Here is an 18,573-nt window from a genome sequence, read left to right on the forward strand (position 1 = left end):
ATCACTAAAAAAACAATATTATCTGAGCTGAAACTTAACTCTGTTGGAATAACTGGCTCCACGGTTCCTGCAAGGCCATGTTTATCGCTATTACAGATTTAATTACTACTATTCACATTTATCCATCCATGAATTGTTAGTTGATCTTTGAGAATGTTGGACAATGTGAACCATATTCCTGGTGTTTGGGGCACAAGGAAGGGAAGTGTAACTCAATCACTCTCCCCCCACCCCGCTCCGTCCACATGACGAGGTGCCAGATGCGTGTCAGTGCTTTCAGACTTTATATATATCCCTCCCACATCCTCACACTCGCACACATGCTAGCAGATGTGTATGCGCGTGCACGCGCACATATATGGATACTTATGAAACATAAGAAGCGGAGTTATTTCAAGTGCTCCGGCTGCAGTCCTTAGGATAAACCTTTTTTTGTCGCAGCACAGGCAACCTTTTGTAAAATGTATATAAAAGATATATCCAAGTTTACGGCACGAAAACAAACTACAAAAGCCCAAACAGGATCCAAATAACCCAACAGCTGTGCCTCCCAGTAGTCCCATTTATTTTGAAACGGGCCCGGAGTATCAAAGACCTTTGTCTTAAAGACTCTGTGCAATAAAAGCCTGTTTGGGAGCAACGGAAAAGGAACACAGAGTGGCAATACAGATGCTGCTGTGTGATGTGGCACTCAAAACAAGTCTCCCTGGGAGAATGATGGGTAATCAGGGCAGAGGGTGGGGTGGGTGATGAGAGCCAGCTGAGATATGGAGTCTCACAGAGGGTAGATGATGCCCTCTACAGTAGACGCAAGAGGGGCAGGCAAAGCAGACCTTCTCCACGGCTTCTTTTAGAGCAGCATCCACATGGAATATTTCAGAAATAAAAACTGGAAAAAAATTCCTTTTAAATGTATTTATTTATTTTATTGATGTATGACATTGATGCAGGGTGTTAAATATGTAGTTTCCCTTTTATTTGCTTTTTAAAGGCCAGATTTGAACACAAATTCTAGCTTTTGGCTTTATTATTCGTTTGCAAAGACATCTCACTTCCAGCTTAAACACTACTGCAGTGATAATTTACAGCAGTTTTCAGATGATTTATTTAAGTATAAATAACAGTTGTGAAAGATAAAATGTTAAAGTATTACCAAATAAAATAAAAAATTAAAGCACTGCATGTGAAAGTCCTTCTAATGCACAAAATAGTCTTGTGAGAGTGATATTAACTGTTGTATTTTACATTACTGGATCCATTTGTATTTATTTTTAGTTGGTTGAGAGACTGATTTTAATCATTTACGATTTAATTTAATTCGTTTAATATTGTGGATTTGTTTTGTGGTCTATGTAAAGTCTACATCTGCAAAGTAACGAGGAAAGTGTCAAAAAATGTAGTTGCACGAGTTGTGTATGAAAGTAAAATTTAAAATATCATAAAATACAAGTATGCGAGCACTGTATCTCAAAATGAAACTTACTCCACTACTGTCATTTTATTATACGATGTCGTGCGTAATTACATATTTTCGAAAGAATCCATTTGCTCATATTTTGGTGGTTTTTTTTGTTTGTTTTGTTTTGTTTTTGCAAATCTTTTAATAGTCATGTAATGAAAGAGTACAAAATCTGCTGAAGGTGGATTTTCCATAAAAGACTTTACTAAAAGCCACGTGGATGGACGAACATAAATTAAAAGCCCGATACCTGTACACCTGCACAACAGCTCTCCCCTGCGCCCGGGTGAAACTCAACTCCTGCGTCTCTACCTGACTCACCGCTCTCCGGTGACTCACTCACTCCTGCCGTATGGAGTGCAACTCACTTCTCAGCCGAGCTGGTCTCTGTGAGACTGCTACTGCGACTCGCATATTGTGGTAACACAACACGGTCTGATGGAGCGGTGCGCGTTGCTGACTGGAAATGACCACCTCCGGAGTTAGGGGTGCGCGAACGGTCCAGAGGAGCGGTAACATGTCGGTACGTACGGCAGACTGTGTGCGAACTCTTAGGTGTGAATAACGACAGACAGAGCGGCGTGAGACTCGACTCCATGTGTGTTTCATGAAGGTATAGACATTACACGGGGAGCTGTCCGGCTGCCTATATAGGCGTGATAGATTATGGCGTAGGGAATGGATCTGACTCCAGACACCACGTGTTGGAGTCGCATCAGCGCAATAATTGCTGGGCGCCCGAGCTATATAAACCACAAAAAGCCTGAGCACGGGAAACCCCGGCCTCCAAATACTAACCACATTTACGGCTACAAAAACGGGATTCGTTTTTCCGCCTCCTTCATCTCACCGGCGATGATTTTTTCCCCCTCCTCGACTTCATCAACCTTTTTAACCCTGTACACAAAACTTGCGGCTCGACCGGAAGACTTTACAGAAAATTATGTCCAAGTTGTAGGCGTCGCGGGATTATAAATAGCCCTGTTAAGTATTGTTAAAGCGTACCCCTTTGATTTTTGAAAACTTTTTTTTTTCTTTTTTTTTTTTTCTTGTGCGTGTACATAGCCCGCGGGCTTCCACAGTGCCTTTAAGTTTGGCACAAAGACTTCAATGACGCACCTGGAGCAGCGCTTTGACTTTTCTCTAAAGGAAGACAGACAAAAAACCTTTTTGACCATCTGGGTCCACTGTTCCATTTTAGCTCTGCTTTCTTTTGTAATTGTATAGCCTATTACGCGCTCGGACATTTATTTGATGTTATTTATATCCACACATGAGCAGCTACGCCTGCGTTATGGCACACGGACTTTTCCCCCGAGAAGCCTGAGAAAAAAGACCTTGTCATTTAAAACATCATCAACTTTTCAAGGGTTGTTTTTCTTGCCGGGAAAGAATATTTTATGTCGTTTGAAGGCGCCCACTGAAGTTTGTAGTGGAGAGGGTTTTGAAACGCGGTGTGCGCTCGGCAAGTCCCATTTTCCATTGGCAGGCGCGCTGAGGTTCAGCGAGCAGCGGCGCACACTCCGAGTTTCTCCCTGAGTGTGTGAGAGAGAAAGAAAGGAGGAAAGAAAGAAAGACAGAGAGGAGCTGGAGAGCCTTCGGTGCCTTTTCTGATAATCCACGCTGTTGTGATGCGAATTCCCGTAGATCCCAGCGCCAGCCGGAGGTTCAGTCCGCCGTCTAGTAGCCTCCAGCCGGTCCCAGGGAAGATGAACGATGTGAGCTCTCCCGCCGGGCAGCCGGACGCAGCGGCAGCGGTGCCAAGACTGCGTCCCCACGAAAACCGCAGCATGGCCGAGATCATCGCGGACCACCCGGCCGAGCTGGTCCGGACCGACAGCCCCAACTTTCTGTGCTCGGTCCTGCCCTCCCACTGGCGGTGCAACAAGACGCTGCCCGTCGCCTTTAAGGTGAGCTCCGACACAGTTATGCGCTGCTAAATTAAAATATGCGTGATCCCGGTGTTTACTGTAAGACAAACACTAAATAAATCGAAAGTGTGATTTAAGAAAAAAAAAAAAAAAAGTTGTGCTGGATTTTACTTAGGGTCCAGTTAAATATATTTATTGTAGGACTGTATTTGTTTCTTGTTTCCCACTTGACTCTTTATCACCTGGATTTATTGCGCTTAATGGAAAATGTGTGCTGCAAATGTCAGATTGCATGCCATTAGTAACAACATGCATGATCCGGAAGTCATTAATATGGCCATACTAACAGAATGAAAGGAAAGAAAATTAAATTAGAAATGAAGGTAATTAAGAAAAAGCGGTCCACGTGATGTTTAAAGGGCAGCAGTTGGAAGAGTTTGAATGTCTGAGACGAGGAAAAAGAAAGAAATCACATGTTCATGTAGAGCCAATAAATATAGCAGTATTTTATTGATTTTTTAATAATTAGCAAATGTGATGAACTTATTATATCTTCTCAGACTTCCTCAACCCGTGAGAAAGACAAAGACAGTATTGTGCTGAAGGTGGTGAATTCTAATTCCGTCTTTTAGATTTTTTTGTGTAAAGGATTCAACAAATATGACACGTTGTTGTATGTGTTATAACTACATATTGTCACATTTTAATCTGTATTTTAATGCTTCTACTGAAACTGTTGGCATGTGTCTTTACAGTTCAGTCCAGTGAGCTTTTAATAGTTTAGAGAAGATAGGAAAAAAATAAATATTTGAAATGCTCACTGTTTTGTGTGTTTTAGGCCTCTGTAGGCTCTTTTGAAGCCATGACACAATTTTTACTCCCATGATATTTCACAGGAAAGGCCCTATTAATTACTTGACAGATATTATTTAAAGGATAGATCAAAGACAAAGTAAAGTGGAAATTTGTAGCTGTGGCTCTGGCTCCAAATCAAATGTGACACTTTTTAAAATATAAGTGTTATTCAACAATTCTTATTGCCACAGCTCTGTAATTATTGCGGCTCTGTAGGCCTGCTCATCCTCTTTTATCTCGATCCAAGAATCTAAATGATAACACCAGGGCCTTGTTTGAGACACTTCATTTGAGATGATTCACATAATCGCATTTATAATTTATCAAACCACTTCGGGATATAAAATTAAACCCATTTATCAACATAATTTGGAGGAGGGTGGCATGATGTAAAACGAGGAGTCTAGATGGTGTCTTACGAGTAGAAACTTAATTGAGACAGAGTTTTGTTTCACAAGGCTTTTGGCTTTTAAACTTAAAGAATTTCTTTTTATATTTTTTCCATGCTTGAAGGAGAAGAAGCTGTTGTAGCATAGAGGAGCATAGAGCTTGGAGGTTATATTTTACCAGATTTTTTATTTTTATTTTTTTTTGTCACAGGATCATGGAGTACTCCCTTTAAACTTTGTTCTGACCAGTTCTTGAATTCCTGCCCTTTGACCTCTGTGTCTCTGACAGGTGGTTGCCCTCGGAGACATACCCGACGGGACTGTTGTCACCGTCATGGCGGGCAACGACGAGAACTACTCCGCCGAGCTGCGGAACGCCTCAGGTGTGATGAAGAACCAAGTAGCACGTTTCAACGACCTGCGCTTTGTGGGCCGCAGTGGCCGAGGTGAGAACCTCTCTATGCCCCATTCACTTTGCGCGGCTATGATCAGTAGGAGCTATTAAGTTCAGTGGTGTGGATTAGTGGCCACATTCCCTACGTGGCAACCACATAATGATCCCTGTAACTCCAGACTCCAGAACCCACCTCCCATCTCCTCGAGTCTGGAGCGTTGAATCATGTTGCTTCCCTTTTCGTTGCCTTTAAATGAGGCTTCATAATAAACGTTCTATCTTGTAATCCAGATGACACAAAGGCGCTTTGTAAAAGCCACTTTTGATCTTCGCCTTTTGGTTTTAGAAGCAAAGATAAGACGTGTGACATCCAGAATCAGCTGCATTAGAGAGCGTTTATCTGATAACGAGAAACAAGCCCCTTTTTTTTCCGTGCTTTTCATTCATGTTCACCTGAAATGACCCAGCTCAGCTCAGGCTCATAAACATGTTGGGTGGTGCTGCAGCCCTACGGCAGATCACTCTGTGTGCATGTCTTCAGGCTGTCAGGGAGAAACGCGCTACTATTGAGTCAAATGACATTCCCTGAATGTTTGGCATCACGAAAGCGACTCTGTGTGTAATTTACCGGCTTGTTACTAAATCATCTTATTTACAGCTCTAGATTTGGCACTGTCAGTGTGCTCTCGCCCTCTCCAAAATTTCTAAAACTATTTCCCTGCAGACTACAGACTTATTTTGTGCTCACAGAAAAGTGACCGCCTATAATAAGTTGATGGTGATAAATGTTGTCAGCAGCTCTACCAGCAACTTTTACTTCGTTGTCACAAAAAGGGAGGAAGCAGGGGATGAAGCACGGAGAGGAGAGGAGAGGAGGCATGGTGGCTCGACCTGTTTCCACAGAGACCTTGCGTGCGTCCCTTTGGTGTGTCAAGGAATCTAGTAACAGGAAGTGACATAGGAGCCAGGGTAGATCAGACTACGGGGTGCCTGAAATGAATACCCTGCAATGACAGAGATAAGTACAAGGAGAGCAAACTGATAGGATGTTAGATAGCTAAAAGCCATGCAGAAAGAGAACTCACACACATGGGCAGCGATCGATAGGTACACAACTGGACTGATGCCGCTGTGTGGTGATAGCAGGTAATTCAGAGAGGAATCATACACTATTGATAGACTTAATAGTCAAGTGGTGTACTGGCTTACCTTGACAGTGATCAAAAATGTGATCACGGCTAATCGACGACGGCCGTAACGACGGCAGGGAGGCAGAAAGTGACGCACTAGGTGTCCCACTTTATCAGACATCGCCAGCTCTTTCACCCACATGCGGCTCAGATCAGGTATGTGGGACACCTGTTGCATCTGCGATCTGCTATCTCCCCGACTCATCTTATCACTCCTTTGAGCAGCATGTTTATAGAGTGCTGAGCGGAAGAGGGGAGGACACACACGGGTAGACGGCTGTGACTGAATGGACAGCTGCTCAGATGAGTTGCTGCAGCAACCTGCCCCCCGCTTCCTGTTTCCTGTGCGCAGCCATGGTTACGTGACGCGTCCGCATACCTCAGACGTTAGCGTTGCTGCTGACTTGGCTGTTGCGCTCTGATTCACAGCATTCCTCGTTCGTGCACATAGGAACATTCACACTTGCACAGACAAACACTCAACCCCAGGGCAGCAACTGCCGGGGATTATCGAGAAAGGAAGTGACTATTAAAATGCCTCTCGCCCACTCACACTGCATTAAAAATTCTGGATAACAAGATACTGGCTCCTGCAGTCAATCTTCCATTTAGGCCATGCCAAGCAACCTAAATAGACGCTCTCAAACATCCAATGTTGTCTGTTGTTAATCCTCTTAAAGTCCATTTTTCCCAGTTTGTATTGGCTATTATGTGATCACAACCACACTTGTGACTTGGGGATGGTTTAGACATGAATACCAGTCATTGTCTCCATGGATGGCATGTCATTTGATGTTGTTTGATGTCACCACAGGCAAGAGCTTCACACTGACAATCACAGTATTCACCAACCCACCACAAGTGGCCACTTACCATCGAGCCATAAAGGTCACCGTGGACGGACCACGTGAGCCCAGGAGTGAGTACCAACACACGTACAGCACATCATGGATTTATGCTTACATGCAAGAAGGAACACATAGTCCCTGCATTGATTTAATTATAGTCAGTCATTTATTATTGTACTTACAAAATATGAGGTTTCACAAAGGCCAAGGCAGCAGAGGCCAAAATGTCCTTTGGTCCTTCATCTGCATCAATACCGTTCCAAAAATACTTAATTTCCCACAATACTATGCAACAGATGAAAGCCTGCAGCTCTGGTTTGTGTTGCAGGATCAGATTTTTAGATCAGACTTCTTGTGACATCATCAGTTACTTTTTCAAACTGTGGAAAATACACAGCAGAGCCACAGTGACTCAACCATTATTGCGCACCGACGTCTGAAGAGGATGTGCAAAATCTGCGTAGTTGCCCTTTAACTAAGCGGCGGGCGTGACTCTCCGTGCAGCCAGCCAATGGCAGCAGACGCACATCTAAAATGATGACAGGGTACTACAAAACGGAAATGAGCAAGAGCGGTTTTACTGGAAAAAGTCCTAAATTGTGTTAATTGGCCATCAACAGGCCGTTAATTGAAGATAACCTCTCAGGAAGGTGGGCAGCCTCCCCTGTGACAGTTTGAGAGACAGAAGAGAAATAAAATGTGAGACAAAGTATTCCAGAGAGGGTACACTGGGTAGCAGAGTGCTAGCATCAGCTCATTTTAATGGGCCATATAAAAACAACTGAGGAGGAAAAAAAAACTTTACTATAGCCATCAGTGCCAACTGGTCTGGCATGCAGCTGTTTCCACAACCCTCCTCCCTATTCATAAAAAAAAAAGAAAACATATTCTCATCTCATGGCGTCTCAATGAACAATATCACATCACAAACAACCCACCCACTCGCCTGCCCTGTCACATATGGCACCGAGACACACGGAGACACAGAGGAGCCAGGAGACAGTAGGATTAGTACCACCATCAGTCTCCGTTGTAGGAAACCTGCCCGTGGTGCCAAAAAATGCCTCACACACTCGACATTCAGCGCTCATCAACATGCACCCTGAAACAAAGGCATATGCTTGTCCTCAAACGCACATGTACTCGCGATCACACCCACTCGCCGCCCCCCGCCCCCCCTCCTCTTCACCATCCGTTCTCACTCTCGAGCCATCTTGTTTGATCAAAAGCATTTCCTGTGCATCTGCCGTCCCCCGTCAGATGACTTTCAAACAAGTCCTGTTATTTGGTGGCGAGCAGATGGGAGTCGGAACTGAAATTGTTTAGAAAAGCTCGGTTTGGTCTCAACAAAGTTGCTGTCTTAGTCTTGCCTCCGGGCCATCTTACTGGAAGCCCGAACATGTGAGTAGTGATATATCTCATTGTACCTGTGAGTGGATTCTGGCACAGCGGAGACACATTCACTCGTTGTTTTTCCTCCAATTTGCGGTCGTAGAAAAAGCTCACCGTTTGCATGTTCTAGCTTCAGTCTCAGGACAGTAATTTAAGCAATAAAGACTATGTCATCATACATAACCCCCTGAACTTCTTTCCTTTGCTGTTAAGTGGTCAGAATTACATTGGTGGTATAATTTACCCAAAAACTACAGCCAGAACACGTCTCCCTCTCAGGGGTCATTAAGACGAGGTCGAAGTGTGGCAAAACACACATGTGCCCTCTCCTCCCGAGCCTCCCCTCCTCCAGGTTTTTCCAGCACAGAGACTCGGAGCTGAGAGCACCGGCTGTCTCCCAAACCGTGATTCTATCTGTGAACGCTTCATTGAGACATGGGGGGCTTTGTCGGCCATTACTGCTCTATTTTGTGTTAAACTAGTGGGTAATTAGGAGGCCTGTGGTACACGGGGCGCCTGCAGGGAGGGGTCCACACAGAGAAGGAACAGTAGTTGACATACACTGGCACTCTGTGGTCCTCGTCTGCAAAAACACTGTGTCGTTTCTAGAAAATGAGCTGACAATAACACTAGTTTTCGACGTGGGCTTGCGACTGGTCTGAAAAGGCTAAATTTAGAACATTGTGTGTGCGTTTATTGATATTTTCCTTGTTTTATTGACTTATTTTTTTCTCCTTTTTATTTTTATGACATGCCTGCTCGTGGGTGTCTCTTTCAGGAAGGACATTTTGTTTCAGTGTGTTTGATGAGCCTTATGGTAGCCATATGAGTCTTTCAGGGGGATGTCATTTCCTCCAGCGGTTCCTCATCTAATATCAGTGGGGTAAAGCGGGACCACCCATGAACGGACGGGGCTCATATCACTGAACTGCGGAGTGGAGCCTTAGTTAATTAATTGCGTGGTTAGAGTGACGAATATCGCTGAGGCCTAGGTTAAAGATCTGTGGTTTGATTTTCCTCAGAGGCTTACAGTGTGTGTGTGTGTGTGTGTGTGTGTGTGCGGGTATGGTAAGCGGTTAGTCAGGTCCCTCTGGCCACTGTGTTATTAGCGGGAGGCTAACTCGGTTTCTGTGGCTCACATTGTGCTTAATCGCTTGACAGCTCTTGGTTACCCTGTGGTTTGCCACTGTACCAACAACTGTGTGCGTGTGCATGTGTGCGTCTGCGTGTGGGTGCATGAGCGACGCGTCTGCCGGCGTAGATATGATTCGAAAAACGCACGTATGTCTGCCTCGTAGCGCCGGTGCCTGCGTGTGTGTGTGTGCAGCCACATGACATATTATGCAGAGAGAGAGTGCGCGTTATTGGTGTCATTAGTCTAGTGTAGCCACAGTGCTGATTTGGAGCGGAGCTAATAGGCCTCATTAAATGTCATTTTGAGCTAATAGACAGGGAGTGGCTGTTTAAACCAATATGCTTTTATAGGTGGTTCTGTCTCCCTTCAGCTGCTCCTGATGGTGGCTGTTGCCAGCTGAGACAAACTTCCTGAGTGATAATAGCCCAGCCGTAATAACACAATATACAAGGCTTTCTGTCCAAAGCCACTGTTCTCATTATAGTTAATTGATGACAGACAAACATGGAAGGTGGCAGAAACCATTGTGGCATCACACATGCTCTGCCTCGCCGTGTCATATTGCCTCGGTTATTCCACATAATGAGAGTGTGTGACATTGTGTGTGTGTTGCGCGCGCGCGTGTGTGTGTGTGTGTGAGGGAGCCGTGCGCCGGCGGTGGAGGTTAGCGGTCAGGCCCGTCTCCGCTCGCTGGCGTTTGAAGGCGTCGGGTCCTGGGGGTTCTGGGCTTGGGGACGGGGTCGTGTTTTGGTTCGGTTTTGGTCAGGGTGTTAACAAGTCTGGTGAAGAGGGCCCTGGTACTTACACGCCTGCAGACAATATTAGCGGTTCAGGAGACCACTCTGCCAAGCCAAACTCTCGCGCGACACACACTCGCTCGCAGACACACAATACCAACAGGCGCATATGTTATGTATTGACCATAACAGTAATTTCATTTTGCACAGAGTTCTTCGCAAGAACGCGAAGAGGAATGTGTGCAAATAAAAAATAAAAATAAAAAACTAGAGAAATGCAGGAAAATGTGCAAGCACTGATGAGCATAAAACATTATGTAAATAGACTCACACATTGATAAATATTTGTCTGTCAAGTCATTCCAAACCTGAGTAGTGCTCACAATGAAAGCTTTGTCTTCTTCAGTGACTGACAAGAACATCCTGGCACCTCCAGGTGATCCTCACCATTAAAGAAGCTGCATATTCTCACACATCAGCTCTGCTTTTATCTCTTAGTCATGCAATGACTCAGGTGTGCTTTGTTTATGTTTCAGTTATCATTTGGAAATGAGAATTATTCTGAAACCAATCATGACACAAATGCATTGGAACTTCACTTGATTCACACTCCTGTAAACAACCTTATTCGATTGGTTGCGAGTTACAACGCGTCAAAACGTCAAAACAACAATGCCATCTTTAGAATCATTAGCATGGAAACAGTATGAGTAAGTGAGATGACTTCCCTATCATTGTTCATGATGACACCTTTGGGTGTCTTCACACACACCCACACACATGTCATTACTTGCGCTGGCAGGGTACTGTTACCTCCTGTAAGGCCTGGACTTTGTTCCCCGCAGCAGCCGTTTATTCTTGGTGCTAAATGCTAAGAGCTTCACAGATGCTAATTACGTTGTACCACAATATTTAGATGATGTCAGCCAGCTACCATTTAATTTCCTCGTATTATGTGCAGGAATGAGGCCCTTTATCTGTGTGTATTATCATGCTGTCAGACGCCGCACGCTTTTGTTCAGCATCCAGTTAATTAAAGAGGATTTCAGAAGATTCACCTATCTGCTGTCGCCCCCACTTCAAGCGGCCTTTAACAATGAGAGCCGGACAAATAAAACTCACCCAAACATCAAGAAGAAAAGGAATGAAAAGAAAGAGGGGAGGAGGAGGGGGGAAAAAGAGAAAGAGAGAAAAAAAAACACTTCAGGCTTTTCCAGAGGCAGCCAGTCACTTGAATGTCTTATGAAGTTCCTTGAAGAGGTGCCAAGGCCTCTACAACGCAAAACACAAAATTATTCAGTGGGAGGGAGAGACAAAGAGGGAGACAGAAGAATAAAGAGTGAGAAGGGGAGGCAGAAAGCGAATTATAATGGGAGATAAAGATAAAAAGTCTGGATTTGGTTGGCTCCAAGATGCAACAGAAAACATCTCAGTAGGATTTGTTCTCCCCTGTTCTGAATCAAAACACTTTAATGTGAGCAGAGAGGAGCAGCGAGAGGCTGCCTAAAAGCCACACACGAGCCAAGCTGAGTGTGTGTCTGTGAGAGCGCGCGCGTGTGTGTGTGTCTGTGCACTTTAAACTCTGTACAGTATTGTACAAATGTGTATAAAGTGTGTTTGAGTTCAATAAATGTATCGCCTTTGGGAATTGTTGTGTATGTATGTCTGTGTGTATGTACATGTGTGTGTGTGTGTGTGTGTGTGTGTGTGTGTGTGTGTGTGTGTGTGTGTGTGTGTGTGTGCCCTTCCCTTGCCTGGCTAGCTTCCTCCAGGCTGGAACGCATGGACCACACAGACGGCTGGCAGCTCTCCACGACAGCCTGGCTCCCCCTTTCTCTCTTTTTCCTTCTCTCCCTCGCTGCCTCGTCTCCCACACCTCCTCTCTCTTTTTTCATTTCTTCCCATTTTCTCTCCTTTTCCCCCAATTCTGTTTTTATTGTCTTCTCTTTCTCTCCTCCCTCCCTCTTCTCCCTCATTACCAGACCCCCATGGTAGACTGGCGCTCTACCCCTCGGGCCATGCTCTGCCAGCTCCAGGTTGCCACCTGAAATAATTCATTGTTTCTGACCACTCAACAAAAAACAACTTGGCCTCTGTGAGGGCTCCGAATAAAAAAAAAGTCAAATGTGGACCCAGTGTATTCATTCATCGACTTTACTGTTCCACCGTTAGATGACTGACACACTCATACACAGACTGGCTGATTCAACCCAGGCTCCGTGAGCATGAGGGGGGGTTCTGAATCAGCCCCAAAGATGCATTCATCCAAGCTCACCCAGTGATCATAAACCAGACTGAGGGGCTTAGAGGGCATGACGTGACACCAAATTTATAAATTATCCCATTTATTCAGGATTTCTGGCGCTCTACATTTTCCTCACATGTTACTGAGTCAGGCTTCAGGCAGGAGAATTTCCAACTGATGTGTCGGTGGAGATGGTTGAAACTTGATGTGTTTGAGGAGGAGGACCTTTAAAGCTACAGCGCAGGACTTTTAAATATAAATGAAAATTCGAGCCCTTGAGCCAAATGAGTTTACACAGTGCCGATTTAGCTAATCAGGTAAATCTCTGTGTATTTCACAGTATACAGGAGTTTTAAAATGTAGGATCTCTCACTGGAAAAGCAGTAATGGTAAATGGGGAGTAACTGTAGCAGCAGATTTAAAGTAAGCTAGGAGAAGTTTCCTATTCACACTTGTTGATGATTACATTATCCTGGGATCCTACCACGGAGGCTAACAGTTTAGCAAGTTAATGACCAGATAACTAAACGTGAGAAATGCAAAGACGTAACAAAAGAATGAGGCTGTTGGTAAAATCAACATTTTCCTATTACACTTGTGAATATCACAAGCAGGGGCAATTCAAGTGCCACACATAGGTTGTCGACAGTGTTTTTGTAATTCATGTCACTGCCAAAAGGGGGAGACGTAGAGTTTGCACTGTACCTTTAAATATTAATATTCTGGGGCATCTCGTGGGAGAGTTGATTTTACTGAAGAACACATAATGCCTTGTTTCTTTCATCTGAATTTTATTAACTTGTTTATGCTAAGCTACCATGTTATTGTCTGCAGCTTAGTAAACACTGTGTTATTTTGGCTGAGAGTGGTGTAAAATATTTTGTCTTTTTCTCTAACTCTTGAGGGAAAAAATAATCAGCAGATTTCACAAAATTCGTTAACTCATTCATAACATAGCCTCTTGAACTACTTAAGAAGTACATTAATACCTTGTTATGTACTTGCCGTGTGAAATCCTATACAAATTATTCTTTAGCTAAAAGCACTGTAGGGTATCTGAGGGATATTTTCAACCTGGACATATAAAGGAACAGCTTAAGATCTCTGTGCTTACACTGAGATTCAAACTAATGCTGCCATTAATTACAGACGACTTATATTCTGTTTGCCTACTTGCTCTTACTAACTATTATCAGATCTGCAGGGGTGAGTTGAATCCAGACTTACGTCTCTGGGACGGCTGAAATAATACTATTCCAAGGATCACTGGGCAACTGTGCGATTAGAGATACTATCTATAGAGGTGTTATCTAATCATCCTTAATCTTTTATAGTATGTGTGAGCCAGTAGTGTGCAATGATTGCGTGTCCAGAAGTGTGTTTCCATACGTCCTGTCTTGCACGTGTGTGTGTTTCTGCGCCTGTGCAAGTTGCTCACATCTGGTCTGAATCTGTCCATGTTTCCGGCTGCTGGCTGGGCAGGGAAGTGGCAGGCGCTATCGAAAATCTCCGCTGTTTTCACAGGGATGATGGGAATCTCAGGGACTTTCCCTACGGCAGTGAAATCATCCGCCTTTCCCGCTCCTTTAAATACCCCCGGCTCATTCCTCCGCCCTGCTAGGGTTCCGATAAAACAGCTGAGACTGTCTTGTGTTTGGCAACAGTTGTCGTCTAAAAGGTGTAATTAACTCATGAAAAACTGTATTTACTGTCAGGGCCTGCTAAACTAATGGACTTGAGGTCTGGCTGTTTGGAGTGTAAATTGGACCGTAATGTGGTGGTTGACATCCTGCATTCCTATAGGAGAAAAATACACAGGTTTGCTTTAAACCTGGTCGTATCAGCAGATATCGGACGGTCCAGGATGGAAGCTGAGAGTTTCTGAAATTGCAACAGAAGATTTAAGCTACCAGTGACGGATCTTATCACGCACATGAGAATTGTTCTAATCTTCCTAGATGTACATCAAAATATCTGCGTGGAATTTGCGATCGAGCTCAAAGATGTTGAAATCCAAAACCCCCTCTTAACTATTTCACCATTCGCTTCACTCAGCGCTCTTCATGGAGCCTGCGTCGCCTGACTTGTCCAGACGCATGCAGCTCTCTTAATTTACTGGTCATCAGGGTCTCTTCTTCTCCCCGTGCCTCCTCCCAAGTTGTGTCTGCCCCCCCACCCCCCTCGTCTCTCTTGGTCTTCCATTGCTATTTATTCCCATCACTAGGAAACAGGCTGTGCACAAAGCCCTCACTGTGTCCCGAGGCTTTTTTAGAATAGAAATTGGGTCTGTTGAAAATGGAAACGCTTTGATTGACTGGGCACAGCCTGCACAGAGAGAGACGGGGATCGCCAAACGCGCAGCACAAATGATCCGCGGGAACGATGGGGAAATATTAATGAAATATGGCCTTGAATTATGTTATAAAGTCTTCAATGGACTGAGGTTTTTAAGTAGCCGGTATTATTGTCTGCTCCAAAGCGACTAGAAGAAGCCGATGATGAGATTGTCTGTTTATTTTGAGCCGGACGATGCCAGTCCGCTAACGTCACTGTAATAAAAATCGCGGCCTGTCTGCCTGTCATTGGCTGCCTCTTTCGCTGCCGCCATCCTCAAGTCACATTTCATCACAGCAGTATTCGGTATTAAAATTCCTGACTGTTGTTGCAGAGTCAGTTCATTTGTTGTCAGATGGTTAGCGATGGCGCATCTGAGGCTGAACTAATGTTTTGATGTCGTCATAAAAAAATGCTCGGCGGTCTTCAAGGAATTTCGTCCGTGTCGTTTTGAATTTAGTTGACAGGGAAAGTGAAAAAATGTGCAGAAAGAGAAAACGCTGGGTGTAACGTGCCAGGCAGCTCCTCGGCCGGGATGTCATTACATCTGCATTAGGCTGCGTAAGGGTTCGTGTGGCCTTTGATCTTCGTAATGATGCTTTAGCAACACAGCTGATTAATCTTTTTCAAGATTGCTTTGTTCGCCTTCTCCTCACTCTGACACCCCCCCACCCCCCCACCTCCTCTTATGCTATAGGTGCAGTGCCAGGTCTTTGTTCCCCGTCCAGGCAGTAGGCAGGTTGGGCAGGATTCTGAAGTAGCTCGTTTTTTCACCCTGGGCCAGCTGGAGCTCTGCCAAACACAGCAGGAGTTTCTACACTCTTCTGTTTGATATTTACTTTACCGCCTTTACAGGGGAACTAGTGCAAGACCAGGCAGACTGATAGATAGAGGACTGTCTCTCTGTCTTCCCCACCTTCGCTAAGCTATAGTCTACACCTGGGCAGGCTTTGGTTCGGGTCCCCATAGGCCCCACAGAGCCGCTGGGACGGGGACGGGCTCTGTTAGAGCGAGTGACACACTGTCTTGTTTGGTCTGTTTGATGACTAACCGCGTATGCCATGCACCGTGATAGCAAAAAGTGTTGGCATGTGAATCTGCATGTGTGTGTGCGTGTGAGAGGAGTGTAGCGTTACCGGCCTGAGCGAGTGATGAGAATAGAATCAGGGATATGAATGGTATAAAATTAACTGGAAAGGCATGCAGGAAATGATCAGGCATAATATATTTGGCAAGGGTTGTGACTCCTGTGGGGATAATGGGGCAATGGCGTGAGAGCCGGTGTTTACCTGAGGAAGAAGATAAAACTGAACATACATGCAACATCGCCCTCTCAGTGCGTCTCTCTTTTCGCTCCCTTTTTTTCGCTCCTGCGAGTTTTTGTTGAGTAGCAGGATGTGGGATCCTATTCCCAAAAGCTTCCCCTGCTCCTCTTTGTTAAAGCGTGACGCAGAAACATTATTCATTAAGATGTTCATTGTACAGGATAACTTGCAAACTGTATCCCAAGAGAACAGCAAACAAACCGAGAGCTGGATGTTGACATAACATTTCACAATGATAAAATATGACTAGCATGCAGCTTCACTGCGCTAATAATCTCAGATTAAATAAAACATCCATCCTATGTTACACCATCATGACTGTCGCAACTCTGTGTTTGCCTGTGTCTGCAGGGCATCGTCAAAAACTCGAGGACACTCCCAAAGGTGGCCTGTTCTCAGACCGCCTCACTGAGCTGGAGAGGATGAGGGTGAGGGTCACGGTCCCCACTCAAGGCCCCCGGCCGACTCTCAACACAGCGGCCAACTCCTTCAACCCGCAGGGACAGACACAGATAACAGGTGAGCTCCCAAAATCTGCTGTCGCCCTCGGTGAACCGGGGACCGGCAAATCAAGCGTTGTGCACTGTGGGCTCGCGTTACATATGATCTTTGTTCGTTTCTTTTGCGCAAATCTGCCAGACGTCTTCACAATTTACGATGTGTGTCTGACTTAATACATCCAGATAAAACACGCATTACTCAGAATCACGTTGAATTTCATTTACCGCATCACGACGGCTCAATATCAGAGAAAATGTTCTTAATAATATCGCAGGCGTTTGCGTTGAACATCCAAACAGCCAAGAAACTACACCTGAACGCAGGGTAACGACTACAGTGTGCGTCACACTCTTTCTGAACATGCCCCTGTACATGAGGTGAAATGTCAAACCCCGACTGGAACCGCAGGCACATCCTGATAGGACCAGTGGCTGTGCCACAAAACACAGGTTGCAGTGTGTTACATTGCCTCTGAGGTCGTTTGTCTTTCTCTGCTCCGCCGATCTGTCAATCTTTAGAAGGTAACACCACCTCTCACGGTTCGGGATGGCAGCTACGCGATCGCCAACACAGTAGGAGGCCAGTCACACGTGGTCGTTTAACTCTTAGTTGCTCTCTGCGATGCTACTCAGTGGATCATTAGAGGCATATATAAACATCGTAAAAGTGTAGCAGTGAGTATTAGATATCGGACTGAATGGAGCATGTGGGTGAAATATATCTGCCGTTTGCGTCACCTGCAGCTTTGCAGATGTTTTATTATTTAATTATTATTTAATATTAATTCTATAAAAGTGGATTTGCCAAGCGACCTTTTTCCAGTTTCAGCCATTAGCCGTTAGCTACGGTTAGCTAATTTGCCCGCGCTCTTTCTCCAGTTAGATTACTTTGGTATTTCAACACATCATTCCTCATTTTTAGCCGCCTGCCAACCCTTTTAGCCGTTGGTTTTAGCCGGCGACCGCTGCCAGCTTGTTATGAAACTTCCTACGCTCTGAATCTCAGAAGTGAAAATACTTTTTAATCAAACGTTAATTACTTTAGTTCGTAGAGCGAATCTCCATCTCCAAATTGCCACACCCTGCACGCCCTAGCTGTGCACATATATGTACAAGCTACGTAAAATCCTGCCCTCGATCGACTTCCTTGCCCTGTTTTCGTGTTGCTGCGCAGACACAATGATAAAGCGTGCTGTGGTTGTCTGCTGGTGTGTTTACACCCTGGGTGAGTGCCAGCAAGGCTCTCTGTGCCTTAGCTACAAGCACAATGTTTTATAAGGCAAACAGGAAGATCTTCTCTTCGAAGGTAAACATCAGATGTGTCATTATAGAGGATGTTGCATAACGCACCCAACTGATACTTACCCCTAAACACGAGCGCTGAGAAACAGAAACACAAATAATGTCTGCAGTTTTTGTGAATGTTGTTGTCGTATTTTAGCAAAAGCCTATTAGAATATTTGAGCCAGCCTGTGGGCCACTGGTAATTATTCTTTCTTTCTTTCCCTGTCTGTTTTCTTCTCTTTGTATGTTTTCTTGGGCTTTATTTTTTTTTTTTTTTACTTTTCCTCTTGTTTCTCTTTCCCTCCCTCACTCCATTTCTCCCCATCAGACCCTCGTCAGTCCCAGTCCTCTCCTCCCTGGTCATATGAACAGACGTATCCGTCCTACCTGAGTCCCATGGCGTCCCCCTCAGTCCACTCCACCACCCCCCTCTCCTCCAGCCGAGGCACGGGCCTGCCTGCCATCAGTGACGTGCCTAGACGATTGCCAGGTAGAAACCACTACTCAGCCACTTTCTGAAACCACCCAGTCTCCTCGTCACCCGTCACCTTTATCTGATCTGCTGCAAGTAACTCACTTAGAGCATCTGATAGAAGGGGGGGAGAGAGGCAGGCG

General features: G+C 44.9%; 1 protein-coding gene across 4 annotated transcripts in view; it reads left to right on the forward strand.

Annotated features, from left to right (window-relative positions):
• runx2b (RUNX family transcription factor 2b) overlaps positions 1–18,573 on the forward strand; it is a 39,722-nt gene that overhangs the window by 15,377 nt on the left and 5,772 nt on the right. For 2 of the 4 annotated variants that reach the window (XM_047574237.1, XM_047574236.1), the window contains exons 3-7: positions 3,107–3,369; positions 4,864–5,020; positions 6,973–7,077; positions 16,526–16,693; positions 18,287–18,448. In XM_047574237.1, coding sequence (XP_047430193.1) covers positions 3,107–3,369; positions 4,864–5,020; positions 6,973–7,077; positions 16,526–16,693; positions 18,287–18,448 — 855 coding nt within the window. Of the gene's footprint in view, positions 1–1,606; positions 1,983–3,106; positions 3,370–4,863; positions 5,021–6,972; positions 7,078–16,525; positions 16,694–18,286; positions 18,449–18,573 lie in introns of those variants that run through there. The other 2 variants (XM_047574238.1, XM_047574239.1) reach the window with 2 other exon arrangements.

The sequence above is a fragment of the Mugil cephalus genome, chromosome 21 (assembly GCF_022458985.1).
Source record: "Mugil cephalus isolate CIBA_MC_2020 chromosome 21, CIBA_Mcephalus_1.1, whole genome shotgun sequence".
Lineage (NCBI taxonomy): Eukaryota > Metazoa > Chordata > Actinopteri > Mugiliformes > Mugilidae > Mugil > Mugil cephalus.